The sequence below is a fragment of the Cricetulus griseus genome (assembly GCF_003668045.3).
Source record: "Cricetulus griseus strain 17A/GY chromosome 1 unlocalized genomic scaffold, alternate assembly CriGri-PICRH-1.0 chr1_1, whole genome shotgun sequence".
Classification (NCBI taxonomy): Eukaryota; Metazoa; Chordata; class Mammalia; order Rodentia; family Cricetidae; genus Cricetulus; species Cricetulus griseus.
In genome coordinates, this window is record NW_023276807.1 from 99,249,620 (window position 1) to 99,264,288 (window position 14,669).

The window sequence follows — 14,669 nt, forward strand, 5'->3', positions numbered from 1 at the left end:
ACTTCCCTAGCCTGATGTTAACATACTATCATAGTCAGCAACAGGTCAAATAAGGAAAAGTTATTAGTATTCTGCCAGTGGACTTGGGGTGTTGGTCACATCTTAGGGCCGTGGCTTTAGGTGTGCAGATGTGATCCTTTATAAGGAAGAGGAGAGGTTGTGGTCGGAGCATCCTGAAGGGCAGAGACTGCATCTCCAGGAGCAGTGGTGGTTATTTTCCATCATTGTGTGAGTGCTCCCCTAATAAATAACTGTTATTTCTTTATCTGGGTATTTGTGGACTCCTTTAAACCCTCCTTCACTTGGTGGCCAACACGGTTTGTATTATTTCAAACATTATTAATATAAAGATAATAGCAGGCTGAAGAAATAGCAGTTAAGAGCATTTGTTATTCTTGCATAGGACCTGGGTTTGGTTCTCAGCACCCATATAGTGGATCACATATAACTCCAGCTCCAGAGGATCTGACACATCTTCTGACTCCCTTGGGTACCAGACATACATGCAGGCAAAGCACTCATAAACAAAAATAAAATAAATTTTTAAAAATTAAAGATAATTTTTAGTAACAGTGATTTAGTTAATGAGGCTGACTGCCTTGTGCTAGATGCTGATATAAAAGCTATATATACAATCTGGAAACCACTCTTCAAGAACATTATCCTTATTTTGGCAGACTGGAGAGATTGCTCAGTAGTTGAGAGCACTTAATGCTCTTGTAGAGAAGACCCAGTTTCAGTTCCTAGCACCCATGTCAGGTGGCTCACAGCTGTCTGTGACCCCAGTTCCAGGGAATCTAATACCCCCTTTTTGTCTCCATGAGTGGCCAGACAGACAAATGGTGCATATCTATTACGGTTTTAAGCACTGGGTGGGTTGTACCACTGAGGTGATTGGGTCACATGGGCGCTAATGTCATCAGTATATTCATTCATTCGTGAGATCACAGATAACTTGACAATTAGGATGTGGTACCTGGTGGAGGACGTGGGTCACTAGGGAGTGTCCTTTGAGGGGTGTGCCTTACCATGGGAACCTTCTGTTTTTCTGCATCATGGCTTCAAGGAGATGAGACCCTCTCCTGTCTCATGCTCCCACTTCCTGTCACAGTCTACCTTACCTTTGGCTCCAAGATGAGTCTAGCCTACCATGGATTTGAGCCTGTGAAACTATGAAGCAAAATAAATCTTTCCCTCATCAAATGATTTCTTTTATGTATCTGGTCAGACTAGTGAATAACTGAATATATCAACATAAACCACAGAAGGACCGGGAGACACTGAGCAATTTCTAACTGATACATAGTCATTTAGAGGTAACCTGACATTGATATTCTTCAAACAAAGCAACGAGCCATCAAAGACAAAACACGATTTTTGAAAGTATTTCTCAATAAAAAAGCATTTTAAAAGAAATGTATACAAGACACAGAGGTGGGAAATATTGCAAAATTGTTAAGAATTTCATTGGAATCTTAAACTAGTTGTCTACATGTCTAAGATTAAGACTAATATGAAGCTATTTTAGTTAATATAAAATCATATGACTAAAAAAATCAACTCAAAGTAACAAAGATCAGTCAATATTAAAAGGAGATGTGAGCCCTGCTATATACTTGACTGTGTAACTAAGTTGAACAGTTTATTTCTACCAACCTGTTATTTGTTTCAACATGTATCCTATAAGTTAAACTCTTATGAATTTACTATTGATGTTTTAAATGACCATAACCACTCTAGAAAGCTGGAAGGATTTAAAAGAGTTTAAAGATACCTCTTGTAGTTATCCAGGGCATTTATATTGGCATCAGACTGTAACAACAGTTCCACCATCTCCTGCTTGTTTTCTAGCACAGCGAGTATAAGTGGTGTGTAGCCATGCTGTGAAAACGAAAACAAGTTACAACTCACGCAGTTACATATTTTTCAGTCAGCTGCAAATTTACTAAGATTCTGTGAAGGCAACTGTACTGGCTGGTTTTGTGTATCAACTTGACACAAGGTAGAGTCATCAGAGGAAGAAGCCTCAACTGAGGAAATGCCTTCATGAGATCCAGCTGTAAGGCCTTTTCTCAGTTAGTGATCAATGGGGGAGGGCCCATCAGTGGGTGGTGCCATCCCTGGGCTGGTGGTCCTGGGTTCTATAAGAAAACAGGCTGAGCAAGCCAGGGGAAGCAAGCCAGTAAGCATCACCCCTCCACGGCCTCAGCATCAGCTCCTGCCTCTGGGATCCTGCCCTGTTTGAACTCCTGTCCTGTCTTCCTTCAGTGATGAACAGAAATGCTAAAGCATAACCCTAATAAACCCTTTCCTTCCCAACTTGTTTTTGGTCATAGTGTTTCATCACAGCAATAGAAACTCTAAGGAAGACAAACTGGTACCAGAAGTAGGGTATGGCTGTGACAGACCTGACCATGTTTTGGAGAGGATTGTGGAAGGACTTTGGACTTGGGTTAGAAGAGCCATTGAGCGTTAAGAGCTCTGTGGGATGTCCTGTGGAACTTGGAAGATAATATTGAGAGAAATGCAGAAGATGGAGGCCTGGCCTGTGAAGTTTCAGAGGGAATATTAAAGACTCTAGCAGGGCCATTTGCTGTTTTGGTTCTGGATAGCTGGTGCTGAAGAATCAGCTGTGATTAACAAGATACCAGAACTACTAAAGCGAAACTTTTCTGGCATACTTGATGCTGGTCAGTGGCAGCTAAAATATTAGCAGTGATTAAGAAGAGACCTGCATCACTGATGTGAAATCTTCTGGGAAGTATTTCCTGAGACACAGAGAAGCTGTGTTCCAGAGGTAGCCAAGGTTGTACCTCATACTGGCAGCCAGACTTGGTAATATTTGAGTGTCTCCGGGGTGGTACTGGTTTTGAAGGCATGAAGGGGTCATGGAGAGCAGCTGAGGCTTGACACTGTGAGAGTCTAGAATGGGCCATTGATGAAGCTGCAGCCTCAGTGGCAGTTGAAGGCCCAGGACAGAAGGGGTCAGGCAAAGAAGCTGAGGCTTGGCACCATGAAGAGAGCCTATAGGAGGCTATTGGTGAAAGTGCAGCCCAGTTGCAGCGAGGGACTCCAGCATTTTGGAGATGCCAGTACCATGGAATGACCACCAAGAACAGCAGCAGCAATGGAGTGGAGCCAGCTGGAGCCTAGAAGATAGGATTGCAGAGGGCAGAGCTGGAGAAGTGACTCAAACTCTTTGGAGGAGTCCAAATCATGAGTGAATTCCAGGTCATTGGACATTGAATTACTTATGCTTTTGGAGTTTGCTATTGCTTGTTTGAAACTGTGATAGTATCCCAGTTCTTCCCTCTTGAAGAAGGTATTTAATTTTGATTTTTAAAGGAGCCCATAGCTGAAAGACATGAACTTTTAAAAAGAGATTGGCTATTTTTCTTTATTCTTTATTTTATTTAAATATTCTAATTCATTTATTTTACATACCTACTGTAGTTTCCCCTCCCTCCTCTTCTGTTCCCTCCTGACTCCCCACCCCTCCTTCTCATCTATTCCCTCCCAGTCCACTCCTCCTCCACCCCCATTCAAAAGGGCACGGCCTCACTGGGCTTGAACAAAGCATAGCACATCAAGTTGAGGCAAGATCCAGTTCCTCCCTTGTGTCAAGGCTGGGCAAGGGTAATGGGAAGCAAGTTACCAAAAGCCAGCTAAGTTCCAGGGAGAGGTCCTGATCTCACTGCCTGGAGGCTCATAAACAGACCAAGCTACACAACTGTCACACACATGCAGGGGGTCTAGGTTTGTCCCATGGAAGCTCCCTAACTGTTGGTCCAGAGTGAATAAGCTTCCATGAGCTCAGGTCAGCTGTTTCTGTGGGTTCCCCAGTCATGACCCACCCACCCCCACCCCCGCCTCGTACAATCCCTCCTCCTCCTTCCACAAGACTACTGGAGCTCAGCCCAGGGCTTGGCTATGGATCTCTGCATCTGCTTCCATCAGTTACTGGATAGAGCATCTCTGATGACAATTAGGGTAGCCACCAATCTGATTCCAGTAGACGGCCAGTTCAGGCACCCTCTCCACTATACTAGGAATTTTAGCTGGGGTTCTCCTTATAGATTTCTGGGTGTTTCCTTAGACCAGGTTTCTCCCTAACCCCAAAATGCATGTCTCTTTATTACTCTTCCCAGTGGCCCAGCCTCTAACCTGCTCCCTGTACCCAACCTGCCCAACCCAGTCCCTCAAGTACCCATCCCTTCATTCCCTCCTCCCCACCCCCAGTTTACCCAGGAGATCTCTTCTTTTTCCCCCTCCCAGGGAAATCCATGCATCCCTCTTTGCCCCCCACCTTGTTATCTAACTAACCTCTCTGGGGCTGTGGATTGTAGGTTGGTATCCTATACTTTACTCCTATTATCCAGTTATGAGTGAGTACATATCATGACTGTCTTTCCAGGTCTGGGTTACTTCACTCAGAATGATTTTTTTTCTAGTTCCATACATTTGCCTGCATATTTCATGAGGTCATTGTTTTTTTTTTTTCAGCTGAGTAATACTCCATTGTGTAAATGTAACACATTTTCCTTATCCATTCTTTGGTTGAGGGGCATCTAGGTTGTTTTCAGGCTCTGGCTATTATGGATAATGCTGCTATGAACATGAGCAAGTGACCTTGTGATATAATTGAGCATCCTTTAGGTATATGTCCAAGATTAGTATAGCTGCGTCTCAAAGAAGATTGAGTTCCAATTTTCTAAGAAACCACCATATTGACTTCCAAAGTGGCTGTACAAGTTTGTGTAAGATAAAAGGGCCAGCCAAAGAATAAAACCAATTCCTGAGCACAAAATCTAACATTCTGACCCTGAACCAGTGAAAGAAACAAACTTTGGCCCTGGAACCAGAGCCACTGAAAGGAAAATGCCCTGGCTCAAAACTAGAGCCAAAAAGAAAAAAAAAAAAAGGTCCAGTGAAAGAAACAGTTTGGCTCTGAAACCAGCCAACTCTGCCCCTGACCAACTGAAACATGAAACCAACCAATCCCTGAGCAGGAAAACCAATCAATCCCTGAACAGGAAACCAACCAATCCCTGAGCACTCTGATCCCTAACACAGAGCCAGTGAAAGAAATACACCCTGGATCTGAAATCTGAGCCGTGGAAGAAACACTTTAGCCCTGAACTCAGGACCTAAGAAAAACACCCTGACTCTGAAAGCAGAGCCAAAGAAATACACTTTGGCTCTGGATCCAGAGCCACTGAAAGAAATATGCCCTGGCCCAAAACTAGAGGCAAAAGGCTTAAAAAGACCAGTGGAAGAAATACAGGTTGGTCCTGAAACCAGAGCCAACTCTGCCCCTGACCAACTAAAACTAATTCCTGAGCAGGGAAACTCACCAATCCCTGAGCAGAAAATATCACTGGGAAAACTCTGCCCCTAAGAAGCCCTCTGTTTGTTCAATTGCTGGCTGTCCTTTCCCACCCTGGCAGAGGCAGCCACTCTCCTGGACTACTCCTTCCCAAATGAATCTCTTTCTTAGAATAGTTTTGGGTAAAGATCTTTACTTGGTGAAGAAAAGAACCTTTGTTGAGACATTCTCTTAGGGGGGCTGAGAAGAAAAGCCAGAAGAAACAGTTACATCTGCTAGGACACTCCCTTGGGAATTGAGCAGAAAAAGTAGCTTTACTCCAGAGCCTGAGGAGATTGCTACATTTCTGCAGGGGCTTCCCCTTTAGCAGAGTGAAACAGAAGTAACATGTTTAGGTTTGTTCCTTGTATCTCTGATATCTCCAAGATTTTTTATCATGAAGTGGTGTTGGATTTTGTAAAAGGCTTTTTCAGCTTCTAATGAGATGATCATGTGGCTTTTTTTTTTTTTTTTACTTTGTTTTATATGGTGGGTTACATTGGTGAATTTTCATATGTTGAACCACCCCCTGCATCTCTGTATCTTGGTCATGGTGGATGATTTTTCTGATGTGTTCTTGGATTTGGTTTGCCAGTATTTTATTGAGTATCTTTACATCGATGTTCATGACGGAGATTGGTCTGTAATTCTCTTTCTTTGTTGCATCTTTGTGTAGGTGGGTATCAGGGTAACTGTAGCCTCATAAAAAGAATTTGGAAATGTCCCTTCTTTGAGGAGTATTGGTATTAGCTCTTCTTTGAAGTTCAGGTAGAATTCTGTGCTGAAACAATCTGGCACTGGACTTTTTTGTTATTGTGTTGGTACACTTTTAATGGCTGCTTGTATTTCCTTAGGGGTAATAGTTATATTAAATTGTTTATCTGGTCTTGATTTAATTTTGGTATGTAGTACCTATCCAAAAATTGCCCATTTCTTTCACATTTTCCAATTTTGTGGAGTAAAGATTTTTGAAGTATGACCTGATGATTCTCTGGATTTCCTCAGAGAATCTGTCTGTTGTTATGTCCCCCTTTTCATTCTGACTATTTGGATATTCTCTCTCTGCCATTTGGTTAGTTTGGATAAGGGTTAGTCTACCTTGTTGATTTTGTTTCATTGATTCTTTGCATTGTTCTTTTTGTTTCTACTCCTCCTGGGTGAGTTTGCTTCTAGAGCTTTCACGTGTGCTAAGTTACTAGTGCTAAGTCACTAGTGTGAGATTTCTCCAAATTTTTTATGTAGGCACTAATGCTATGAACTTTCCTCTTAGCACTGCTTTCATTGTGTCCCATAAGTTCGGGCATTTTGTGCATTCATTTTCATTGAATTCTAGGAAATCATTAATTTCTTATTTCTTCCTTGACCCAGTGGTAATTCAATTGAGAGTTGTTCAATTTCCATGAGTTTGTAGGCTTTCAGTAGTTTGTGTTGTTGTTGAATTCTAACTTTATCCCATGGTGATCCAAAAAGATACATGGAGTTATACTGATTTTATTGTATCCATTAAGATTTGCTTTGTAATGGAGTATGTGGTCAATTTTAGGGAAGGCTCCATGAGGTGCTGAGAAGAAGATATGTTCTTTTGTGTTTTGTGTTTGGGTGAAATGTTCCATAGATGTCTGTTAAGTCCATTTGAGTCATAACATCTTTAGTTCCCTTACTTCTCAAGTTTCTGTCTGGCAGGCCTGTCCATTGGTAAGAGTGGGGTGTTGGTCTCCCACTATTACTGTGTGGGGTTTGATGTATGATTTAAGCTTTAGTAATGCTTCTTTTACAAAAGTAGGAGCCCTTGTATTTGGGGCATAAATTTCAGAATTGAGACTTCATCTTGATAGATTTTTCCTGTGATGAATATGAAATATCCTTTATCTCTATTGACTAATTTTAGTTTGAAGTCTATTTTGTTAAATACTTAGGATAGCTACACCAGCTTGCTTCTTAGGTCCATTTGATTGGAAAACCTTTTCCCCATCTCCTTACTCAGAGATATGTTTGTCTTTGAAGTTGAGATGTGTTTCTTGTATGCAGCAGAAGCATGGATCCTGTTTTCATATCCATTGTTAGCCTGTGTCTTTTTATAGGTAAACTGAGTCCATTGATGTTAAGAGCTATTATTGACCAGTGATTGTTAATTCCTGTTATTTTTTTATTTTGGTGACAGTGGTGGTAGTGTGGTGGGGCTGTCGGTGTGTCTATGTGTGTTTTCCTTCTTTGGGTTTTGTTAGTGTGAGATTATCTATTGCCTGTGTTGTTATGAGTGCAGCTAACTTCCTTGGGTTGGGATTTTCCCTCTAATACTTCTGTAGGGCTGGATTTATGGATAGGTATGTTTAATTCTGCTTTTTTTCATGGAATATCTTGTTTTCTCTGTCCACGGTGAAGTTTTGCAGGGTATATTAGTCTGGACTGACATCTGTGGTCTCTTAGTGTCCAGGACCTTCTTTCTGCCTTTTAGAGTCTCCATTGAAAGTCAGGTGTAATTGTGACAGGTCTGCTTTTATATGTTACCTGGCCTTTTTCCTTTGCAGCTCTTAATATTATGTGGTGAGGGGACATTTTTTTGGGGTGGGTCCAATCAATTTGGTGTTCTGTAAGCTTCATACCTTCATAGGCATGCCCTTCTTTGAATTGGGAAAGTTTTCTTCTATGATTTTGTTGAATATATTTTTCTGTGCTTCTAAGCTGGAATTCTCCTTCTTCTATCTCTATTAGTCTTAAGTTTGGTCATTTCATGATGACCAGATTTCTTGGATGTTTTGTGTTAATAATTTTTTGGATTTCCATTATCTTTGAGCAATGAATCTATTTCCTCCACTGTATCCTCAATACCTGAGATTCTCTCATTTCTTGTATTCTGTTGGTAATTCTTGCATCTGCAGTTCCTGTTCACTTACCCAGATTTCCCATTTCTAGAATTCCCTCAGTTTGTGGGTTTTATTTTGTTTTTGTTTTGGTTTTTGGTTTTTTGAGACAGGGTTTCTCTGTAGCTTTGGAGCCTGTCCTGGAATTAGCTCTTGTAGACCAGGCTGGTCTCGAACTCACAGAGATCCTACTGCCTCTGCCTCCCAAGTGCTGGGATTAAAGGCATGAGCCACCACCACCTGGTGAGTTTGTGTTTTCCTTATTGTCTCTATTTCAATTTTCAAGTCTTGAACTGTTTCCTTCACCTGTTTAATTTTTTTCTTGGCTTTTTTGGCTTTAAGGGATTTATTGATTTCCTACAATTTTTGTTAGCCCTTTTCTCAGTTTTCTTTAAGGGAATTTTTCATTTACTATCATCTTCATAAAGTTATTTTAAAGGTTGTTTTTTCTGCTTCATCTGCATTGGGATGTTCCAGTCTTACTGTTGTAGGACCACTGGGTCCTGGTGCTGCCGTATTGCCCTTTATGTTGTTGCTTGTCTGCTATTTACCCATCTAGGTTTGAGATAGGTACAGGTGGTGATTCTTGTGAAGTCTTTGTTGGATGGTCCTTTTGTTCCTTTATTGTCTGTTTCCTTTATTGTCTTTTGGTCTGAATGGCCAAGGGTTCTGGTGGTTGTCTGGTCCTCAGGTCCAGTAGGGTTTTCTCAACAGGTTTGTGGGGGTTTGGGTGCCTAAATGCAGCATCTTCTCCAGTTCTTCTGGCTTATGTGGGCTTTACCTGTGCTTTAGAGTCTGTTCTTCCTACTGGTGTGGGTGGCCTTTGTGCCTATAGGGTCTGCTGTTCTTCCAACTGATGTAATTAATGTTTATACAGGGGCTTCTGACATTGCAATGGATGGTTGGCCAAGGGGAGGATGATGAGTTTGGGCAGCAGAGTGGGATGTAGAGATTACAAAGTCCAGTGGGTGTCAGGGGTGGTGGTGAAGCCTGCCTGCAGGTCTCTCACCTGCTGGCCAGCTGCTGGAGACTGCTCCAAAGAAGTGGAGATCCACCAGAATGTGGGGCTGGGCCTGGCTGCCTTGCTAGGGCTGAGATGGGAGGGATGTGCCCTGGGGCTTAGGGCCTAGACTTTGGGGGCTGTTTTGCTGGGAGAGCAGTCACTCACCTGTTCTTCCAACTGGTGTAGGTAGTTCCTGTCCTGACTTCCTTCAGTGATGAACAGCAATGCTGAAGTGTAAGCCTAATAAACTCTTTCCTCCCCAACTTGCTTTTTGGTCATGGTGTGTTATCACAGCAATAGAAACCCTAACAAAGACAGTGACTGTCCCTTTCCAGAGATGGCCAGTCTTCTCTGTTTCCATCAGCACGGTGCACACCCTATCAGGCTGTGCCAAATAAGTTAGGAGCTGCCTGAAGTCAGGGCTGTCTTTTCCAGAGTGACAGGGAGCTTAGGATCGAAGTGCTTTTCTTGAATTAATTAAGATTGCTCTCCCTCTAGCAGTTTTTACTCTCTGAAAATATCAGCCCAGCAGACAGCACTGCGATAATGTTTGGAGAACGCTGCAAGGCTTCATGTTACAAATTCTGGAGGAAGAGATCTTCTATATTTAGAGAAATAGTCCTATTTGTTGAAGAATGCAATACATTGTTTAGTATTCTAATAATACATTTCCACCAAGTCACAGGAAAGACATATTTGATCCTTCCAAAGTCATTTGATGCTGTTCCAAAATGGGCCCCTACAACTCTGCATTAAAATTCATAGGCTTCTGATGGAGTTTAATCACTCAGTACAAGATGAAAGGTTGGTGTGTCAGTATTAAGTACAATACATTTTACCTCACACAGAACTAGAACATTGTACCCCTGAAAATACACTATTTAAAATTCTCTATGGTTCTAGTTCCATTTTAGACAGCAGAGTTATTTCTAAGAGATTAACATTAAGTACAGGTGTGTATTTTCTTCACACATTAATAGAAACAATGTTGCAAACCATGAAATCTTATTAATGCTATGCTTCAAATAGAAGATGCAAACTTCAGAACACAGAGGGAACTTTGGTGGTAAGCTGGAGAACACATGGGTGTTTTATATAAGTGATGTCTTGTCCATAGGCAGACCCATGGGCTCACAGGAAGTGGGATTCAGTTACCTGAGCCTCTGCAGAAGCGTCCTTAAGCTTAGGTGTGGACAACTGTTTCTGGGTCACCTTGACTCTAGTCTTTGAGTTTTCATCTACATATCTAAGTGATTATGGACAAAGGGAGTTTTTACACAACAAATCTTTTCCTTTCATTAAAAACATGTTTTACCAATTGTGGTGGTTTGAAAGAAAATGGCTCCCATAGGCTCATAGAAGTGGCACTATTAGGAGGTGTGGCTTTGTTGGAGGAAGTGTGTGACTAGGGATGGGCTTTGAGGTCTTAAATGTTCAAGCTAGGTCTAGTATGACATTCATTTACTTCTTCTTGCCTGCCAGCTCCTTCCCCAGCATCACATCTGCCCGCATGCCACCAGATCCTGCCATGACAATAGACTAAATCTCTGAAACTGTAAGCCACCTCAAATTAAATGTTTTCCTTAAGAGTTTCTGTAGTGTCTTGTCATAGCAATAGAAACCCTAATTAAGACAATTAAGAAACCTTTGGTGACATACTTGAAAAACATGCATCTATTTTCCATTTAACTTATATTAATACAGTTTTCTCAAATATTTTTATGGATACACAGATTTTTAGTCAAGGAATACTCACTTTAGCTTCTATATGTGGAAATAGTTCCAGGTAAATGCCTTTCAAGTATTTGGGAAATAAAGTTGGGTGTTACCTTCGTCTTCACTTCAGTGTCTGCATTGAACGCCAGAAGTCTGGCGGCTATGGAGACAGTGTTGTTGTAAACTGTATAGTGGAGAGCAGCGTTTTGATATGCATCAATGGCGTTTGGGTCAGCACCATTCTCCAGGAGAATCTTTACACATTCCTCATGCTGGCGCTGTGTGGCCTGTGGGGATTGTCCCAGGGGAAAGACTGTCAACTATGGAAATTCCAGATAATCTTTCCACAAGTTTCACCAAAGTTACACTTCAATGCCAGAAATTCATTATTCAGGCAAAAAAAAAAAAAAAAAAGTTTTGAGACTGCTTTCTCATGTTTCCCAGGCTGTAATGAAACTCTCACATCTCAGGCTTGTGTCGAATCACGGTCCTTATGCCTCTGTCTCTGATAAGCCAGATACAGGCCCCACGTCTGCCTCCCACACCTGAACATCCGGGGACTGTACTAGCCCATCTACTGCTGCACTTGTTGGCTCCTAATTACCTTGATCAGAGCTGTACTTTCATCACGGTCTCGGGCTTCAATGTTGCAGTCATACCATAGCAAGAGGGCCACCATTTCTGACTGGCCATGAGCACAGGCATAATGCAGAGCCGTCCTGTGAAAGACAGAGTGCATGCCTGAAAACTATTCTACAGCGTTACGACGAGACTGCTGCGCAGGGACTGCATTCACCTTTCTTCTGAAGCAGAGTAGCCTATTGGAATTTCTTTCTTTCTACTTAGCAGTGCTGGGAATGGAGCACAGAGAAACCTGGATGACCCCAAACGAGATGACATCGCAACAGAGACAGTGGACAATTTTGTAAAGGAGATCTGGAAAGTGTTGGTGACTGTGGTCTGCCTGAAGTAGGGAGCACATTGGGAAGCAACATGGTTTTGATGGTCTCAAAGATGAACAAGCCTCTAGTGAATCATCTGCTTTGGCATCGAGGAAGCAACTAAAGTAATGAGGCGCTTGTGGGAAGTTCAGAGCATCACCCGCCCTGTGACGAGGACCGATGCTAATCAAACTGTACCGCCTGGGGGCCAGAAGAACTAAGCTGAGGCAGAAGAACTAAGTGAAGATGGCCACCCCAAAGAACAGACTGTGAAGAAAACCATGGAACTAGCCTCTCACTTGAGCTTCCATGTAAAGTCCCTCAGGAAATAACATGTATTCCTAGGTTCCCGTGGAATAAAATGGATATAGGATTTTTGTTGAATGGGTTTTGTGTCCTGGTACCCATAGCATTAGGAATTTTTCCATGTGCACATTTAAAATGCTGTGTATCTCAACTTTGCGGGTGAAATCACATTTAAATTGTCAATAAAATGCTCTCAGAGCAGAATTACATGGGGGTTGGAAACAACTAAGGTTTAAGTTTTGCTTTGCTTCTCATGAAGGATGCCTGGGCTCCAGACCCACCCAGGGTGTGCAGGTTTCGGGTGTTGAGGAGCCTGTCTGTGGTGGGAATTAAGCCCAGTGTCCCCGTGAAAGCGGACCTCAGCCTCCCTTCTCCTCTACCCTGAAGCCAAGACCGGGAAGATGGTGTTTCCTCTCCTTAGGCCCCACAGCCACCCCCCCCCCAACCTCACGCTCTCTGACCTCTTCTTCCGGTCCGTAATGTTCACGTCAACATCCCCAAACTCGAGCATCCTCTGCACTTGGGTTATGTCCCCCATGCTTGCGGCTTTGTGGATCTTTTTCACAGGCGTGTACCCAGTGAGGTACCACGGTGGTTCTTGGTTCTCGTGCCTAAAGCTCAGGAAGCCCCAGGGCGAATAGCCCTTGAAGAGCTTCTTCATGGCTTAGACTGTGGCCCTTCACCCTAGACTCCTGTTTATAATGCCTTACTCCCTCCCATTAGCAGTCTCAGAGCTCACAGTAACCCAGTCCCTCCTGGTCGCAGTCTTAGCCACTGCCAGTCCCGGTGTAGAGCCAACCAAGTCTTGGAATCGCGCCAGAATGCGCCCAAAGAGGAGCCCCAAGGTTTAACATCCCTCCACCTCTTAGGCAGTTGGCAGGACTGTCGTTGCCCAGCAACGCCACCCTTTGCGCATGCTCCAGGGGGGACCTCAAGCACCAATCACCCCAGGCAACCAACAGTGCTCAGTGCGCATGCCAAGCTCGTGAACTACTAGACCTTCAACGTCTCACAGTCTTGAAACGTAACTCCCTTAGAGTGGATCTTCAGGCTGCTGAAGACTAGTCTCAGAAGTCTAACTTTGATGAGGCCAGGATCTTGAGTGCCCAGCCAACCTGGTTGACACAGTTAGATCCTATCTCAATGAGCAAACAAATCCTTTCAGAATCTCCATACAGGGTGTTTACACCTTCCCACTCCCATCAGTAGTTGCAAGGGCAGAATACTGCTTTGGTGATTTTTCTTTTCTTCTTTCTTTCGTTTTTTGGCAAAACATTTTTTCTTTATTTTTTTCATTTTACATGCTAGCCCCAGTTCCCATCCCTCCCCTTCTCCAGCTCCCCCATCCTGCCTCTTACCCACTCCCTTAGGCCTCCCTCCCTTAGGTAGTTAATAATCTGGTATACCAAGTTGAGGCAGGACCAACCCCACCCCACGCCGCAATATCAAGGCTGAGCAAGGTATCCCACCATAGGAAATGGGCTTCAAAAAGCCCTGTCAAGTACCCAGGATAATTCCTGGTCCCCCTGCCAAGGTCCCCCCAACAGATCAAGCCACATAACTGTCATCCACATTCAGAGGGCTTTGTTCAGTCCCATGCAGGATACCCAACTGTCATCCCAGAGTCCTTGAGCTCCCACTAGCTCAGGTCAGCTGAGCTGACCCCAATCTGTGGTTTTCCCCAATCATGATCTTGACCCCACTCCCTTGCTCACATGATACCCCCTCCTCTCTTCAACTAAGCTCCAGGAGCTCATTCCAGTGCTTGATTGTGAGTCACTGCATCTGCTTCCATCAGTTACTGGATGAAGGTTCTATAATTACAGTTGATTGGTTGTTTCTGAACAGTGATTCGTGGGCAATTGCCTTTGCTCAGTTTTCAGGGGGAATTGATAATCAGTTTCCAGCTCATAGACTGTTACAATTTACTCTAATGCATCCTTTTATATTTCCCAAAATTGTAAAAAGCAGTTCTATAAAAATGCTGTGTTAGTTTTTACTGATGGTTCTTCTAATAAAAGAACAGCTTATGTTATTGGTGAAAAAATATGTAGAACAGATGATTCTGGCTTCAGTTCAAATAGTCAAATTACGAACTGTTGCAACGTCTTTTCAGCTCCTAGTAAATGATTTAATTTGTATACTGATAGTCACTATGTCTTTAAGGCTCTTCAGGTGATAGAGACAGTTCCGTGCATAGGAACCAGTAACTGAGCAGGTTAAAATATTTGAGCAAATTCAGAATGTTATTCACCTAAGAAAATTGCCATGTTTTGTGGGTCACATTGGAAGCCCATTCAGGCCTTTCCCTGCCTACTGGCTAAAGGGAGCAAGTCAAAGGACTGATTGGCAAAGTGGTTGATTTGTCTCAGAGAAAACTCTGTGGTCTCATAACTTTCATCACCAAAACAAAAGTTTAAGAAAACAATTTGGCTTAACCAGAGAGACCGCTTGCCAAATTATCAAACAATGCGAAG

General features: G+C 42.9%; 1 protein-coding gene across 1 annotated transcript in view; it reads right to left on the minus strand.

The window, feature by feature from the left end:
* Positions 1-14,669, minus strand: part of LOC100768060 (ankyrin repeat domain-containing protein 36A) — a 236,859-nt gene that overhangs the window by 119,218 nt on the left and 102,972 nt on the right. Inside the window, exons 2-4 of the mRNA XM_035452430.1 lie at positions 11,550-11,664; positions 11,059-11,232; positions 1,775-1,881 (exon numbers count right to left, since the gene is read on the minus strand). Of these exons, the coding sequence (XP_035308321.1) occupies positions 1,775-1,881; positions 11,059-11,232; positions 11,550-11,664 (396 nt within the window). The remainder of the gene's footprint in view (positions 1-1,774; positions 1,882-11,058; positions 11,233-11,549; positions 11,665-14,669) is intronic.